The sequence below is a fragment of the Aedes aegypti genome, chromosome 2, assembly GCF_002204515.2.
Source record: "Aedes aegypti strain LVP_AGWG chromosome 2, AaegL5.0 Primary Assembly, whole genome shotgun sequence".
NCBI classification, from domain to species: domain Eukaryota; kingdom Metazoa; phylum Arthropoda; class Insecta; order Diptera; family Culicidae; genus Aedes; species Aedes aegypti.
In genome coordinates this window covers 437,434,119-437,451,430 of record NC_035108.1, presented here as the reverse complement: position 1 = coordinate 437,451,430, position 17,312 = coordinate 437,434,119, and the positions used below count along the sequence as shown (strand labels likewise).

The 17,312-nt window shown below is 35.1% G+C and overlaps 1 protein-coding gene and 1 non-coding gene across 5 annotated transcripts in view; both read left to right on the top strand.

Moving 5' to 3' along the window:
• The first annotated feature begins 840 nt into the window (after nucleotides 1–840).
• The window catches only part of LOC5566982 (forkhead box protein E3), a 67,916-nt gene continuing 51,444 nt past the window's right edge, over nucleotides 841–17,312 (top strand). For 3 of the 4 annotated variants that reach the window (XM_021847834.1, XM_021847833.1, XM_021847832.1), the window contains exon 1: nucleotides 857–1,661. In XM_021847834.1, coding sequence (XP_021703526.1) covers nucleotide 1,661 — 1 coding nt within the window. In that variant the 5' untranslated portion in view covers nucleotides 857–1,660. Of the gene's footprint in view, nucleotides 1,662–17,312 lie in introns of all 4 variants that reach the window. The other variant, XM_001651342.2, reaches the window with a different exon arrangement.
• Nucleotides 9,177–9,248, top strand: Trnam-cau. The gene has a single exon. It is a non-coding gene; the product is annotated as a tRNA-Met (tRNA).

Below are 17,312 nucleotides of genomic sequence, written 5' to 3'. Positions count from 1 at the left end.
TCTCCTTGTAAACATTTCAACGACGCTGCAGAACTTTTTCTACGGGAGGGGGATATTGCCCGGTTTGTTTTGAAACGCCAAATTTGGACCGTTTACAGAAAACGTCTTGTTTTCTTTTTATAAGCTACCTGGCAAGAGAAAGTTGCATGCAGAGCATGACCAACTAAGAAAATAACACTTTGACACCAAAATCTATACAAGTAATGTATTTTCCACTGCGATAGAGCAGTTTTCCCTTAGGGGGGGGGGCGTATTATACCTGTTTACCCTACATGGAGCACATGGTAATACCCCCTTGAAAAACTTTTTCTAAATGAAGGTCAGAAGGTCCCACTCTCCCCGGATTCTCACCTTCCCGGGGAACCTTATTAAATTTGAGGAACCGATGAAAAAACCGAATTTAGTACTATACCATTTAATTCCACTAGAGTTTGTATTCTTTGACAGATACGCGTATTTCGACCTCAACTGTGAGGCCGTCTTCAGTGCCGTGTACTAGACTCGACTCTAGTACACGACACTGAAGACGGCTTTACAGTTGAGGTCGAAATATGCGTATCTGTCAAAGGATACAAACTCTAAAGGTATTAAATGGTATAGTATTACATTCGTTTTTTTCATCTACTTATAGGTATTGTACTAAACAGCTCGAAGATTTATTATTAAGGAACCGAATTTCCACGACTATTTTTAGTATCACCGTATTTTTTTGCAACGGAGATGTCGAAAAATTGCGCCTGACCACATTACTTCGCAAGCCGAAATAACCACCTCCAACCCTATATGTAGTCCGTGGTCGTCGCTCGTCGATGCAAAAGGGAGGATCGCGCGCTCATCGTCTTCACTTCACGGTTGGTCGTCCGTCTTCGTCGGGCGGAGGAACGAAATGAGGCGCGATACACTCGCGGAGTAAAAGTGAAAAAGTAAACTCCTTGCCGCTTTAGTACGCTTCCAATTTTCGTTTAGTAAACACGGTTTCCGGGCTGGGCTCCGATGAGCTTTGCTTTCAGTTTGGTTGGCTTGTTGGATTTGGCCGATTTGAAACACAATCAGCGTGAAGAAACAAATAAGCATCAGTCTGTGGTGGAAAGTTGGTCCTGTTGGCTGAGCTGGTCTGTAGCGAAGACGATTCGGATTCGAATCTTGCCAGAGAGTATGGTACCCAACAGAAGCACCGTACATTAAACATCTCTCGAGTTGTTGTAAACCTCCTTCTCTCCCGGGGATTTCGTAAATATTGAACCACTTGGATGATAATATTTACTAGCCCACCGATATTTACTACACATAACTCGCCACACACCTTCCGGTGGATTATCAGAGAGCTGTTTGGAAAATATTGCTGCCGAAGAAAATATTGTGTTAAATAGTTCAGTTTCAGTTGATACGGCGGCGTGTTGCGGGAGTTTAGTGTTTGTAAAAAGTTTTACTAAAGTAGTAAACATTGTGTAGTTACAAGTGCGGAGCAGTGAAGCCATTGTCGTACTCGAAGGAATTGTGGAAACGGAAGAATTCGCTGTGCGAGGAAATCTAAGGTGATTGATTGGGAAGAACTCCGAGTGGGCCTTTTTGGCATTCAGTGAAAAAGCCGAAGGGGATTATTTGAGAACAGTTTGTTGGAAACATTTCGAAAATTCTCATCGGAAGTGAAATTGACTACAGTAAGTATTATTTCCTACTAGGATCGCTTATTTGTAGGAAGGATTTCTATAAGAACGTATCGAATTAAATAATTTTGGTAGACAAAGTCAGTGGAAAAAAAACTATTTCAAGTGCTACATGTAATTTAACGGTAAACCTTAGCTGAAATATTTTTGTGCGTATCAAAATCCAAATATGCTGAAGTACATGTACGTTCACATATGAAACAAATAAAAAGTCTATATGAACGTGCTTAGATCTTTCATAGAAGTTAGTTTATCCTGGAATCATAAAGATTACAAATTGAACGAAACGATATCATACAGCAAAATTATTTGAAATTATACCAATCTATCCCTTGGAATAGATATGTTGCGGATAATCCTTTGAAGCATCTGATTAAAATGGTATATGAAACATAGGCTTGAAATAACATGTGATGACGTTACTGCCCATACGGCATCCACAAATTACGTAACGCTCTAGGGGGAGGGGGGAGTAGGCTCAAGCGTTACGGCTCATACAAAAATTTGAAATTTTTCATACAAAAAGCGTTACGGAGGGGGGAGGAAGGGGTCACAAATTTCCAATTTTAGCGTTACGTAATAAATGGATGCTGCCTAACTGAATATTTGTCACATTCGATATTTTTAACGATTTCGAGTTAATACCATGGAACGTCATCAAATCGTATATACTTTCGACTAACTTAATAAAATCTGTGTGATTGTATGGCCCATAAAAATGCGAAAATTGTTTGAACGTGAATATAGCATTCATAAGCGTTATTTTCATTGTTTTTGCTAGTGAATGTAATTTCTGACTATTGTAGTATATTCCGACGTAACTTCGCTATCCAGGACAATTTTTGTAATATCTTTCTTACTGTCCTAAAGAATGTAATAAGGCAAAGAAGTTCAAAGGTGTTGTCCGCTCAAAGCTAGAAACAGCGTTTGATTGTCGTATACTCGGGTGATAAACCTTCACATTCAAAAATATCACTTTATTGTTGTAAATTTTAGTTTGTTTGGTATCAAAGGATGGAGGGAGGAGTTCTTAGAGAACGTTTTTTCATGATCACAATAAAATATTTTGACAGGGTCATAGTTTTGAGGGCATTTCCGTCTTATAGGTTTTATACGCCAATTTTTTTTTTTCAAGTTGAATAAAAAATAAATACGGAGGCCTATAACAGATTTGTGAGGATGAAATTTATTCCTTCGGTTAGATACAACTTATATCAATACTAGCTCATAGGTTTTGAGCAAAACAGAGCCGCTTATCACACTTATATAAAGATTCAATCAAAGCTCTCCAAAATGTACCGTTTTTTCGAAAATATGTTTGAGTCTCCAATTACCTAGGTATGAATTAATTCTATCATTTTATATGGGCGTATGCTGGAGACAAGTCCTGTGAAGAATCTCACGCCATCGGTGATGTTTTCGAAGCTTTCATCTCACAGATATTGAACTCGACGTCCGCTTGATAAAATTTGAAGATATGCTTCCAATTCCTCTCTGGTAAGGTGAAATTAATATTTAAAAATCATGTTCAAGGCAAAAAACTGAGTCTAAATAGATTAAAAAATACAAGTATTGAATAATATTTATGTTTCATTCACATTTTCTATGTAAAAACTACCATAAAACATGATATGACGATTTTCGCATTTTTCTTATGGGCCATACTGTACATAATTTGGAAAAAAAATACCACGCTGTTTTGTCATATTGTTGAATATAATTGCATAGCAGTCACATTGAAAATATACCTGGGCCGCATAATATAGCAGTAATGGAATTGCTATCAGATTTATTTTCTGTCCATTCACCCAATATACATATCGCATATCGCTGTACAAAATTTGCTGTACAAAATTCCAGAACTGACAAATATCCTTCTTAAAACTCTGTTAAAAACTCGTCTGATATAAATATGTGAAAATTCTGACCAAAATTTTCGAGTTAAAATTAAGCCACGATTTGTGTGAAATTATTGCTAATAATTCTGCAAAATTCAGTTGTTTTAAGGCCAATCATCTCAGAATCCAACTATGGCCGACATCTACTAAGTCACCGCTTTAAAAGCATTTATCTGAAGAAATAATAGATTACCGATCTTTTTTTTTTTTATTTTAAACTTTGGAATGGTACACAAATTATGTCACGCTAAATTTCAACTTTTTCAACTCCCCCCCCCCCCCTTGTCACACTTTTTGTATGAGTCCTTCAAACATTTTGTAAGGCTTGTCACGCTTAAAAAAATACCAATATTTGGAGCTTATTTCGGAAGATTTGTACCTTCAAAGTATTGATACAATATTTAATTTGTATTCTAAGCTGTTTCAACTTTAACTTTGAATTGGTGAAATTTCTAAAGTTTTCTAGATAATGATTTTTGGGTAAAGTAATCTGCAAATTATTGCTGCCATTAGAAGGTCTAGAATAATACATATTGATAAGTTTGAGATCCCTTATAGGAGGTTTTAATTACCTATCTAATTATTCAGACTTTTATAATAAGCTTAATCTTCTAAGAAGCCCACTATTCTCAGGTGAATCGAGACCATTTCGAACCCAAAAAAAACTAGTTAGACTAGTTAGTCTCTGAAATTAGGCTTTTTTTAGGGACTCCTTTATTTAATACTAGTGGTCCCGGCAAACTTCGTCTTGCCATCAAGTAGGCGGTTGAAAAACGTTACGGATCATCCCATACAAAATGACAGTTCCGTTCACTCTAGTTTTTCCGACTTTCCCGGTGAATATTCTGTAATTTTTATACACACAAACACGTCGGAACCCTTAAAGAACAAAACGGAGAGATAAGCATTCAAATCCATTGGCCCGTTCGTAAGTCATTTCGTGACATACAAACACCATTCCATTTTTATTTATATAGATGTATTTTCCAGGAGGGGGCTCGAAGAGGCCATCGCCATTTCGACAAACATGTTCATATTTATTTTTTTTTTACGAAATCTTAGAACCAACAGTTGGAAACCATTTTTTTTATTATGAATCCGGGACGATGATAAAAATTCATGCAAATATATTTAAATAAAATTTTTAAAACCTTCAGGATGACTTCACGAGAACCAAAGGAAATTAAGAAAGATTCAAAAAAGATTTGTATAAATAAGTGCAAGAATTTGATTCTTCATAATAGAATCAGGCTAGACAATTCCCTTTTTTTTGTAATTACGACAGTATTACTGTATGTATTTTTTCATGATTTTCTCCAGATTTCTCCAGGAGATCATTATGTGATTATTTTCCGTGGAATTCCTCCAAGAAATTTCATAAGGAATTCCTTCAGAAATTGTGTTTCGAAGAGCTCAAGAATGTACCCTGGATTTTCCTAAGATCACCCTTAGAAATTTCCTGAGAGGATTTTTTCCAAAGATTTCTTAGTATATCCTCCAAGATTTACATTTAGAACATCTTCAAAAATGTTTGTATGATCTCGTAGAGTAATAATAAAAATATATGGAGCAACTCCTAGTACAGGTCGGACTCGATTATCCGGAGACTCGATTATCCGGGGACTCGATTATCCGGGATTCGATTATCCGGAATTTTAGACTCGATTATCCGGAATTTGTTTTTTGATGTTCTTTTTTTTCAATTTCGATGCATAAATCTTAGATAATTTGGTTTTGCAATATACAATATGGATGATTTTGCAGTGCAGAACGTTTTTAAGAAAAGGGGGGTTTGAAAAAGTGGTTTTTTGTGTATGCAGGTCAAAAAGTTTTTTTTTCTTGTAAAGACCCCTACTGTTTCTAGAAAAAATTTCTGGCTACGCCATCGCATCATATAAATGCAATAACGAAAAAAGATAATATTTAAGTTCTTTTGTCAAAGATTTCAATTTTTTCTTAGTGATTCGATTATCCGGAGGATTCGATTATCCGGAGTGAAAAAAAATCGATACTCCGGATAATCGAGTCCGACCTGTATAGTCTATGAAAAAAAAAATCGGGGTAATCCCTGAGGAAATTACTGGATTTCCTAGAGAAAATTCTGGATAAAATCCTCTAAGCATATTTTAAAAAATCGCAGAAAGAATTTCTGGTAGAATTGGTAGAGGAATCTCTAAAAGAATTTCTAGAGAGATCCCTAAAAGAGACCTTCAATAGAAAAAAAAAAGATAATTTTTAGAGACCTGTGAACAATAAATGCACTTTTTATTTGTCTCCCAACTCGTCGCTTTCGTTTGATTAAAGATTTTTGTTTTTTATACATATTTGCACATCCCGCCGGGTTAATTCAACCACCAAATATTCGCCTGCTTTATCAGCCAAAAGAATGTAACAGTGTCCTGTTTTGTCTTGAACTCTGTACATGACTCATACTCCAAACACTCGACTGGTTTATGGTGATTTTGCAAGAAAAATTTCTTAAAATACTCCACAGGATGATCAATTTCTCTATGATCAAAATTCCGTACGTATGAAAGTTTTGAAAAAAATTAATTCTTACCTTTGAAATCACCACTGTTCGGAATATGAGTCATGTTCGGAATTTGAAACAAAATGGTAGATAATATTTGAGCTTTCAGTTAGTAGTACTGCAGAAATAAAATGGACCACTATTAACCCTCTATTACCCAACCCCATCTTTAGACGGGGTACACTTTCGTGTTCAAAGCTCGGAAATCAAAATGATTTTATTTTTGGCTCAAACCTTGGCTCATAACACGCATATAAGGAAAGTTTTTTATGACTTTTGAAACTTTTTATATTTGTGAAAAATGTTTGAAGAATTGTATTTTTATATAACCTACAAGTGCCTGGGGTTTACTTAACGTGTAATATAAAAAAATGTACCTTTTATATTTTTCTACAATCAACCTTTCACAGAAAAAGAGCCTGGTTGTATTAAAATAATTTCAAAACAGTTTTTTCCGTTAGTTACAAGGATAATAAAATATGTTCCAGAAAAAAAATAAAAAAAAAAACCGCCAAAACTTGAGTTTTTATTATTGCCAAAAAACAGTAACCACAAAAATGAAAAAAGATACTCAAAAATAGAAAAAAAATATAAAAATCAAAAACCATAAATTCGCAAATAAAAATAAACCATTGCCAGAGCCGTAGCGTGGCCTCATGGCGCCCTTGGCAAACCGCCATTTGGGCGCCCCTTATTATTTTTTTACAAGTTGACGTGAAATTCCAGAAAATTTTCAAGGACACTTCTTAAAATTATAGGGCGTTTTCTGTAAGAATTGTCCATCAAAATTTTTAAAAATGTGTCATGATAAAGATCAAATAAATTCAACCACAAATAAACAGACGTCACATTTAGAACAGTGTCCTTTGAAATCCATCGTCCACTTCACACAATTATCATCTGGTGGCTAAGTTGCACGAAATACGTTCATGTGCAGCAAGACTTGTAGATGGCGTTAATGAGAAACGTCAAACATGAAGGAAAACTATATCAAACATAAATAATTATTTTTAAGAATAAGAGGAGTTATAGCGCATTAAGTTGTGTAAAAAAGTTTAAAATTTAGGAAACGAATTTGTGTAGAAAAGTTTAAGTTTTGTTTTCATGAAATAGTTGAAGAGATCAAAAGAAGATTTCTAAAGAAATCTTACCAAGGTATCCTCTATAAGTTTTATAAAAAAAAGCAAAAAAATAGTTAAATAGCAAATGTTGTCAATCAATGTTACGAAAAATTCTGTACGGACTCAAATGTTTATCAGTCAATCCAGATCATTGTTTTGGAGAAACAAAACAAAATTTTAGTTATTACAAATATATTCTATTCCAATGGTTTTCACTCTTGCTCTAATCTCAATGTTACATAATTATCTGATGATCTTTTCCAGGATTCTGTGATTGCGTCCTCCATTCAATCAAAACTTTCATTTAGATTCAATGAAAATGTTTGGCTTGATATTCTGTAAAAACATTGTAAACTAATACCAAAGAATCCTGCCTAAAATATTGTTCAATACTGGCCTAGTATTTTTATATGATATTAGTTGTTAAGGGTTATTTATTATAAGTCATTAAATTTCCCATTTTGGCGCCCCCTATAGCCTGGCGCCCTTGGCGAGTGCCAACCTGGCCAATAGCACGCTACGGCACTGACCATTGCCCAAAACGTGTTTAGAAAGATTTTAGGTAACGAAATATAATATTGATCGAAAATAAAAATTTGGGTATTAGAGGGTTAAGTTTACGGTCCTTATACTTACATTTTAAATTACGTTATTCAAAACACGGAAACATATATTTTTGACTAATTTCAAATCAAAATAGCTAAATAGCTATATAGTTGTCCACTACTATATTTATATATTATTTATGATTCCATAAACTATAGAAGTCCAAACTACAAACATAATTCGACACTGTTCCTTCTTAATGGCTTATCTGACGATCCTCTTTTTCTCTAATAACTTCACCAAAATAATAACGTCAGCAATGTTTCTAGCTTACGATGCAGAATTCGGTGACCCTTTATTGTACAACGCTGAAAAGTGTTACGAAAAGTTTCAGTTTCAGTAAAAATGCGAAGAAAGCAACTATGAAGATAATTCGATCATTTCAAGTAAGCCCTAATGAAAAATCAATGACGGATTGTACTCCATTTGTCGTTTTCATTTCCTTCGCATAATCGTAGCATAACATTTTAAAATCATACCCGACAGAAGGAAATGAGGGGTTAAAATAGTCGTTTTAATTGCTATATACACTGTTAAACATAATGAAGATTTCACGTCATGTAAACTTCACTTATATGTTGTAAACATGAAGTCATGTAAATTTAAGTCTGAAATCATGTAATAATGTGTTATATGTCACTTAATATCTCAGGACGAGCCGAATGACATAAATATTAGTCGAGTTTTAAATACGTTAACCTGATCCGGGAAATGTCGATCACAATTACATCGTTTTCGTGTCCTTTAACCTGTAAAATTACATTTTTTACAATACAATACATCTTCAAGGACACGTTTTTGTGACGTTCCATATCTTACATTATGTGTCATTCAGTCATGACGAGAATTACATCCACAGTAATTTTCATTATTTTTAAGAGTGTTTGATTAATGATATGCCAGGCTTCAATTATGTGCATTACATATCACACAAGTTTACACGTTTCGTTCGAACCGAATAATGGACCGTCCATTAATGATCGACTTTTGACACCCTCCTTCCCAATTTGAGCCTATTTTCCCATTGTTCACAAAAAGCCAACGACTTCCCCATCACTCCTAATATGGTACGTCATTTTTGGACGATCCCTAAATAGTGTTACACTATTTGCCAAATATTGGTTCACAAGTAGAACAGGTTTTATAAATTTCATTTAGGGGGAAACAGCTTGTAATCCAAATTCAATAATGTACCAAACACTTTGAAGGCAAAAATCTCGCGAAATAAGCATCAAACGACTGTGCAAACTCAATTAAATATTTGCGCACTAGGAGAAAGTTTAAAATAAGAAAATCAACTTTGAGGCTGCCATGTTTGGATTCAAAGCTATTTCACCTTAACCGTGTAGCAAGAAGCAGAGTGGCGCAGTGGAAGCGTGCTGGGCCCATAACCCAGAGGTCCGTAGATCGAAACTACGCTCTGCTATCGTGTGATATTTTTTTTACTGTTTCCTCATGGCCCTCCCATTAATAAGAATGTGCAGTACAAACATTCTTATTTGCAAATATGTTCCATATTTCGGCATTGGAAGTCGAGTTATTCTACTCTGATACTACATAAGGGCCTAACTGACATGGACGATTTTTAATATCTTCGCCAAATTAGATAGATCTTGTAATAATATAAAAATTCTTGTTAATGAAACAAAATATAGTGATTCTTCGCCCAACAGCACGAAAATATGTTACGAAAAGAGAATCAGTTTTCTGCAAAGAGAACAACGATGAAGAGAAATTGATTAATGCAGATAAGTTCATATGAAAAAAACACAGCTGAATTGCATAATGGAATTTACTAGCTTATAAATTAATATTATGCTCCATATAACAAGCTTCTAAATTGTGATGCTGAACAATATAAATCTTTTGTAGTTGGCAATTAGCATTTAAGGTAATGAACACTTGTAATGAATTTTAAAATGGTTTTCAATGATTTTGTGTAGGAAACTTGTTACAAAACTCCTTGGTTTGTTTTTTAATGCCTACTTTTTACAAATAGGACAAATATAAATAACTAGAAACTTTTCGATGAAAATATGTTAACTGTGTTTCGCTTGGAGAATAGAATACAGTGAACACATTTTCGTGTAAATTTTCTTGATTTTGAACGAAAAAACTACTTTTGAAAATTCTGAAATCAATGACGGATCCTGCCATTTAAAACCTTGAACCCGTTCAAACGATGATTTATTACCCTGTAAGTAATCAGAGTGTGAATCAATTGCGTTAACTTTTTTGCGCGCACACAAAACACATTCCACAGATAGAAAGCACAACTTATCTCCATCAGGGTCTCCTCTATCTGCCCTTGCACTATGTGTTCATCGATTCGCTGAAATTTCCACCATGCCCGGGGCGAAGAATATGCGCAGCGGGCACTGGCTGATCAACTTGATCCCGGCGATGATAGCTGATAACCTATTAATTATCATCAATCTGAGAGACTTCTCCCGGTATAAATTGACTGCGAGGGCTGAGAGCGATGATAAGGAAATCGATCCATTCGTCCTATCGCATCCATCCATAGAGTAGAATGGGGTAAAAGTTTCTTTTTAAAAATTGAAGGTTTAAATACTCTTCCAGAAAGAGACTTTCACCCGGAATATTATAGAAATCGATTAAGATTAGGAAAAGTTATGGCTATTTGTTGGATTCAGAAATGTAAATTGTTATTTTCGGCCAAACTTCAATTGCATGCATAAAAATAAGACAAAAAATCGATTTTTTATGCAAGCGCCTTGTCGCCCGTCTCCAGTGTCGTATAAGGCCGTCTTCAAATCGAGTCTAGTACACGACACTGAAGACGGCCTTACAGTTGAGGTCGAAATACGCGTATCTGTCAAAGGATAAAAACTCTAGTGGAATGAAATGGTATAGTATTGAATTCGATTTTTCATTTACTTACACTTTTCTAGAAATATTGAATATTCTACTAAAGTCGAACTTTTGCCCCATCTTACTCTATAGTCCTCTTTAGCGAGCAATGGAAAAATCGGAGCCCACCATAACCCTCAACTCAACGGAGGAAAGATGATACTTTTTCACATGCGCTCTGTAGTATGGACCCCGCGGCCACTGACGGGTAATGGGCTGCACGTGTCTGCATACCTAACGGCATCCCACGCCCTGTCCTGACGAAGCTCGGCATGGCAACAGGTATTGCAGGTGGGAAACTCTAGAGACGAAAGGATACTGTTGAGCACGGTCGATTTCATGTGTATTGCCTAACGACGCCTGGTAGATATCGTATTCGCATGAATCAACAGCTGGAGTTGTTTTTTAAGTAACCGACTTTAACATAAAACAAATGTAAGATATATGAAGCATTTAAAATAACGAACAACCTAGAAAATCGCCAAGAATTTAATTCCAAAATCGATTGTGTTCTATGCAAAGCTGAGCTTCGTCATTCAAATTTCGTTACACTGACGCAGAAAATGCACTCCATATGCCGCCAATCAGTATCACGTCGCCGATAATGTATTTTCACACTGATAAATAATTCAGCTGGAAAGCTTGTTTAAAAAAATCTTAAAAATAATGCTCAAGGAAACATGTTGGCATTGTCCTAACTCAGGGATTCTTAAAGAAATGCATCACATTTCTCATAAGTTTCTCCCCCAGAAGTTCTTCTATTAGTTCATCGAGAACTCTTCCAGAGATTCTTCCTAGGTTGACTCTAAGAGTTTATCCAAATTTGGACTCGACTTAGTAGTACACGACACTGAAAACGGCCTTACAGTTGAGGTCGAAATACGCGTATCTGTCAAAAGATACAAACGCTAGTGGAATTAAATTGTATAGTACTAAATTCGTTTTTTTTATCTACTTATAGGTATTCCACTAAACAGCTCGAAGATTTATTATCTCTTAAATATTGTTTTTATGGATTCCCACCGCGAACTTCTTTAGGACCTCCAGCAAGAATTTCTTTGGAGACTCCTGTATTCGTATAACATTTTCTACAAGGGTTGCTTTAAGAATTTTGTCAGAAATTCCACTCAGAGAAGGATTTTTCCACATACTTTTTATAGATATTCCTAAAGAAAACACTCTAATGAGTCGCTAAAAATAAAGGAGCTTTTTCCAGGGACACCTACAATAATGTTTTCAGTGAAGGAAAATCGAATTTATACTACATATCATAGATTTGTTCCAACATTTTCGAGATCTAGTAGGATCAATTGAAATAATAATAATTCTCGCACTCTCTGAAAAAAATTTCTTTCGAATTTGTTTGAGGAACTTTCTAGAGGTATAGCTTACGGGGTTTCTATTTTCTTATGAAATTTCTTCAAAAATATCTGAACAAAGGGCAAGCATAGTTCCTGGAATGGAGAAATTCATTGGAGAAAACTTGTCGGAACACTCTGGATGAATTCATATCAGAATCCTGAAAGGAATGATTGAAAATAAAAATCCTGATTAAACCACAGAAAACAATCAAAACAAAATTAGAAAAATGCACCAACACATGTATGAGCCTATCTCCTAAACATGCCCATGGAAGAACTTCTAGTGAGCAATACCGTAAGTGGCGTACCGTAGGAGGCGTTCCTGTAGAAATGATTGGAGAAATCTCTGGAAGAATTTATAGAGAAAAAGTCTCATCTAGATCTACTGGAAGAACTCCTGAAATGACTATTGAATGAATCTCCAATATGCATGGGCAGGATTCCTTAAGATATATTTTGGAGGAATCCTTGGAAAAACTTCAAGAGAAAGAGGAGTTCTTTCAGGAATCTTTGGAAGAATTGATGTGGAGTAGTAAATCATCGAACTTACTAGTACTAGTGCAATGTGGTCGTTTTTAGACAAATTAACATGCGGTATATTGGCGATATTATGAAAAGGCGTTTGGATGGTTCAAAGGATCCATGAAGAAAATGCTTCACAAATCTTGGAAACAATTATGAACAAAAATATTCAAAATATCCTTGAGACATTCCCGGACAAACTACCGAAGGAAATCTTATAGGTATATGTAGTAGTGGAAAACCATTTGAGAAACCCATTTAATAGTGCTGAAACGATTCATCAGTAGAAAAATTATGAATGTATCTCTTGTGAAAGTAGAGGAGCTGGATAAACACTTGAGCTTTTTTTTATAAAGAATAATTGAAGACATTCTTTTTGGGAGAAGAAACTGGTTTTTTAATTTGAGATTCATTAGGGTAGGATAGAGAATCGCTGCATGTGATATTTGAAATACAACAGGGGCATGATCAGAATCAAAATCAGCGTGCGTAACCAGTTGACCACAAAGGTGACTAGAGTCATTTAAGACCAAATCAATCGTAGACAAGTTTTTGGAAGAGGAAAACAAGTAGGGCTATCAGGGTATTGAATTGAAAAATATCTTGAAGATCATTCATCTAATAAAATGCTGCCGTTGGAATTGCTTCGCGAGTTATTCCATGAGCGATGTTTGGCATTGAAGTCACTAATGACAGAAAAAAATGACCTATTGCGAGTCAATTTTTGCAAGTCAGTTTGGAGCAAATTAACTTGCTGCCCAGTGCATTGAAAAGACAAGTAGGCAGCTATGACAGTATCTTAAGATTGGTAAATTTACCAAGCTGTGTATAAAGTGTCAAAACCTATTTCTTCAAATGACAAAAAATGTTTATGTTTTACACGCCTATAAATGCGATGATTGCAACTCCATCACATGCTCCATCCAGTCGATCATTACGATACACAAAAAAAATTGGATCTCTTTTGAGATTGGACCCAGGTTTTAAATAAGTTTGAGTAATGACTGATTAGACTGGCCCTTAAACAAAAAAGTTGTAAAACTCAACGGGGCACCCCCTAGATATGAGCCTTAGGGTAAGAAAAACACTCTCTCAAAATTTCAACTCAATTGGTTGCTTCACCAGCTGGCGCATTCGATTTGAAGTTTGTATGGGATATTCGTCTCAAATATATTGAAAATTGATCCTATGTCACTGTTTCGTTCCGTATACTAATTATTCGCGTTCAAATAAGCCCAGAATGACAAATACACTAGTTGATACCCTAATGAACATATTTGCAGAAGGTTGTATCTGGTTTTAATCTAATTTTCATTACTCTTTCAGTTGTTGAAAGTTAGGCTTAGATCAGCACTCCCGTACAGTCACTTATATGCATGCGACATGTGCCTCAGCTCGCTCAGCGTCATAGGTGGCTATGATGCGCTTAGTGGCTACCTCCAAGATATGTTGAAGAAATACAAGCAGTATTGCATGATATACTTCAGATGGTTAAAACACCAACTTTATTAATTTTGATCATGGTACAATCTTCTACAATATTCTTCGCTATTACATCAAGTAGTGTTTTTGTCATTCTGGGTCCAATTGAACGCGATCATCATTTTTCCTGAACCAAACAGTAGATGATGTGCTGTTGCTCATATGTTTGAGCTGAAAATCCCATATTAACTTCAATTCAATTGCGCCAGCTCATGGAACGACCAAATGAGCTGAATTTTTCAGAAAGGCTTCGTCTAATCCCAAGAAATAATCCTGGAGGGTGCCCCGTGGAATCATACAACTTTATTTTTCTCCCATACTGAGCTGGGCCAGTCTAATGACTGATATATGAATGTTTACTGTTATTTACTGTTAAAAAATTAAACAGCTCGTCCTCTTTACCATTCAAGCAACAAATCTGATCAAATTGAAAACAATCAAGAAAAGTTTGCATCTATCTATCCAATCAAATCTTGTAATCTATTTTTTTTTTCTCCAAATTTTGTACTTGATATGCTCTGTCTTAAGGCCCAAGTAAAATAGAAACAAATGTTAAAACTGAAAAAGAAGTACCGAAAAGCTAAACATTACATATAATTTGCAATTGGATTAGATGGACAATCTAATCCAATTGCAAATTATATGTAATGTTTAGCTTTTCGGTAGTTGTTAAACTTCCCCTCGGCTGGTTAGCCGTAAACCACGATTCATAATTAAAAACAAGTGAAAAAGAAGCTTTTTTTTTCAAAATTCGCATCCATTTGAAAAAAGGTCTTATGTAAGATGGAATTTTAACTTTCATAAATGTGATAGAATCAATATTTGTTCTCTTGAGGATTGGAGGTGTGTCTCAATGTTTCTTTTTCACAACAAACAATTTCTAGTAACGAATGCTTTTGATTTGTTTACACCAGTTAAAACTAATTTATGACTGTGCCATCTTCCAATATGGGTGTTTTCAAAACACTTGCACCCGATGTTTTGTATATTTTTTCAGCAATCAAATATTAATTAATTCATGTTAAGACATCACCGCCAACAAAGCATCATACTGTAACAATATAAGCTATCTCCTGGGATTCGTTTTTTTTTTCTTCGCTTCGTTTGGGGAATTCACAACAAGAACGTTCAATCATAAAAGATGTATGTGCTCCCACTGATAACTGTGCCAAGTTGAAGAGAGTTCGACCTTTCGGCTGACCTGGTGCAGACGTGCGCGCACGCCATCCGCCTTTCTCAAAAATCACTACACGCTTAAACATGTTACATATAATAGAGTATAATTTGCTCATCTATTCAATTTTTTTATGAAAGAACTTGAGCGTAAATTTGTTTTTTTTCCTTACTTTATACACTTAATGCTTATCTTCTTACAGATAAGCGTATTCATCTAGAAATACTACAACTATCGGAGCCATCGTTTTAGTTGGTCCAATTTGGGGTGTCGGTACCAATGGTTGTAATGTACCAGTAGATTGGACTATGGAATAAAACGTACATTTTTCGATAAAAACGACATGCGTTTTTCTTTTTTGGTGGATAGATCACCTCTAGCTTTTTGTTTTATCAAAAAATCATATATAATTAAGTCTTCAAAAAAATGCTCCATTGCACCAGTAGTTGCCATCGTGTTCCAGTAGTGGAACGGATGGAATCAGTTTTTAAAATGGGTGTATGAAAATGAAGAAGTATCCCAGAGATGTTCTTTATGCTTCATTCGAAAGATATTAATTGCTGTTCCGAGAGAAAAATGTCAAACCTATGTAAAATTAGCTATTTTGTTTAAAATTCCTTGTATCATTCCTGAACGTCTACTACTGGAGCACTAGCGCAACTATTGGAACACGTGTACCAATAGCGGCTCAAGCGATTTTATGCAAAAACAATAATTTCATTACTATTTTTATATTTTTCCTACATAGAACAGGTTGAAAACTTTCTGTTGACGCCAAAAGATCCCTGTTAAGGCTTTTCGTTATTATGTTATGATTTTTTATAGCTTATGTAGTCCAGTAGTCCTATTTAATTTGATCTCAATTTTTTCATTTTGGCAAACACGCCAAGGGCGAAAAGTCACTATATTAAAGAAAAATAATAATTATTATTTTCGCGGTCGTTTTCTTATGCGTGTACTTCAATATATAATCCAAGTGCATTTGATAGCGCAGTGTCTCTCCCTGCTTGGCTCCATAATCTCATAAATTATAAAACGACCGGCTATCGCGTCTTGTCAAAGAGCGAACAAGTAATGAATGGAGTCAAAATTTCTCCCGGCAACCGTGAATGTTGTGATAATTGTCCGGTCGACTACCAGCAAGACAAGCCCACAGCGTGCATGGCGCTGTATGGGGAGCTGTTTGGATGATAGCGTGAACATCGTTTTTTTTCTACCATGGCTTTTCAGCACTTCCAACAAAGCGAGTCTGAACTGATAATCGGTTGAGTTTGTTAGAGTATTTTTAATTTGCCGAAATTGTGTACAAAACACCACCATGGCGTCACAAGAGGCAAATTATATACCTAATAATTGTATAAAATGTTTGATACAGTATTGAAGAGTAGTTTTTAAAACGTCAAGAATTTAAATTGACAAGAAGGTTGTTCATATGTCAGTATTGATAAATTAGGCTTATATAAATTTGATTTTGAAATCTCTTTTTTCCAAAATGTTGTGAAGAGGCAATTTGATATTTTTTTAATCAAGGTAAACATGAATCGAAGTAAAACAACACATTTTCAAGAGCACAAATGTGAAGAACCAAACATTAGTTTTAGCTGAAAGCTTGATCGATTGGCTAGCACCATGAAGTGAGCAATCGATCAAGTTTTCAGTTCAAACGAATGTAAGGTTCTCCTGATTTATGCTCTTGAAAATTTGGGGGTTAGTGATTCATCTTCACTCATTCTTCACCTTAATTGTTTTTTTACCAAAAGGACAAAAAGACTAAAAAATTATGGTTCGATATGCAATGTTTACGCGTGGTTTTTAATCCATCTGCTTCAAGGTTGTTACAGATGTTTTCCCTAGGGATTCATCCATTATATTTTTTGAGGATTCATGCTAGAATACCTACAAGGTTCCCTCCATGAACTCCTCCGGATATTCCTTCAAAAATTCTTGTTAGATTTTCAAGAAGTTTTCTACAAGATTTCTCCGATATGACTTTTAGAAATTTTCCCCAGTGATTTATTTGCAAATTACTTCACAAATGAATTCTTCGAGAAATTCCTCCTGCAATCTAACTTTTCCT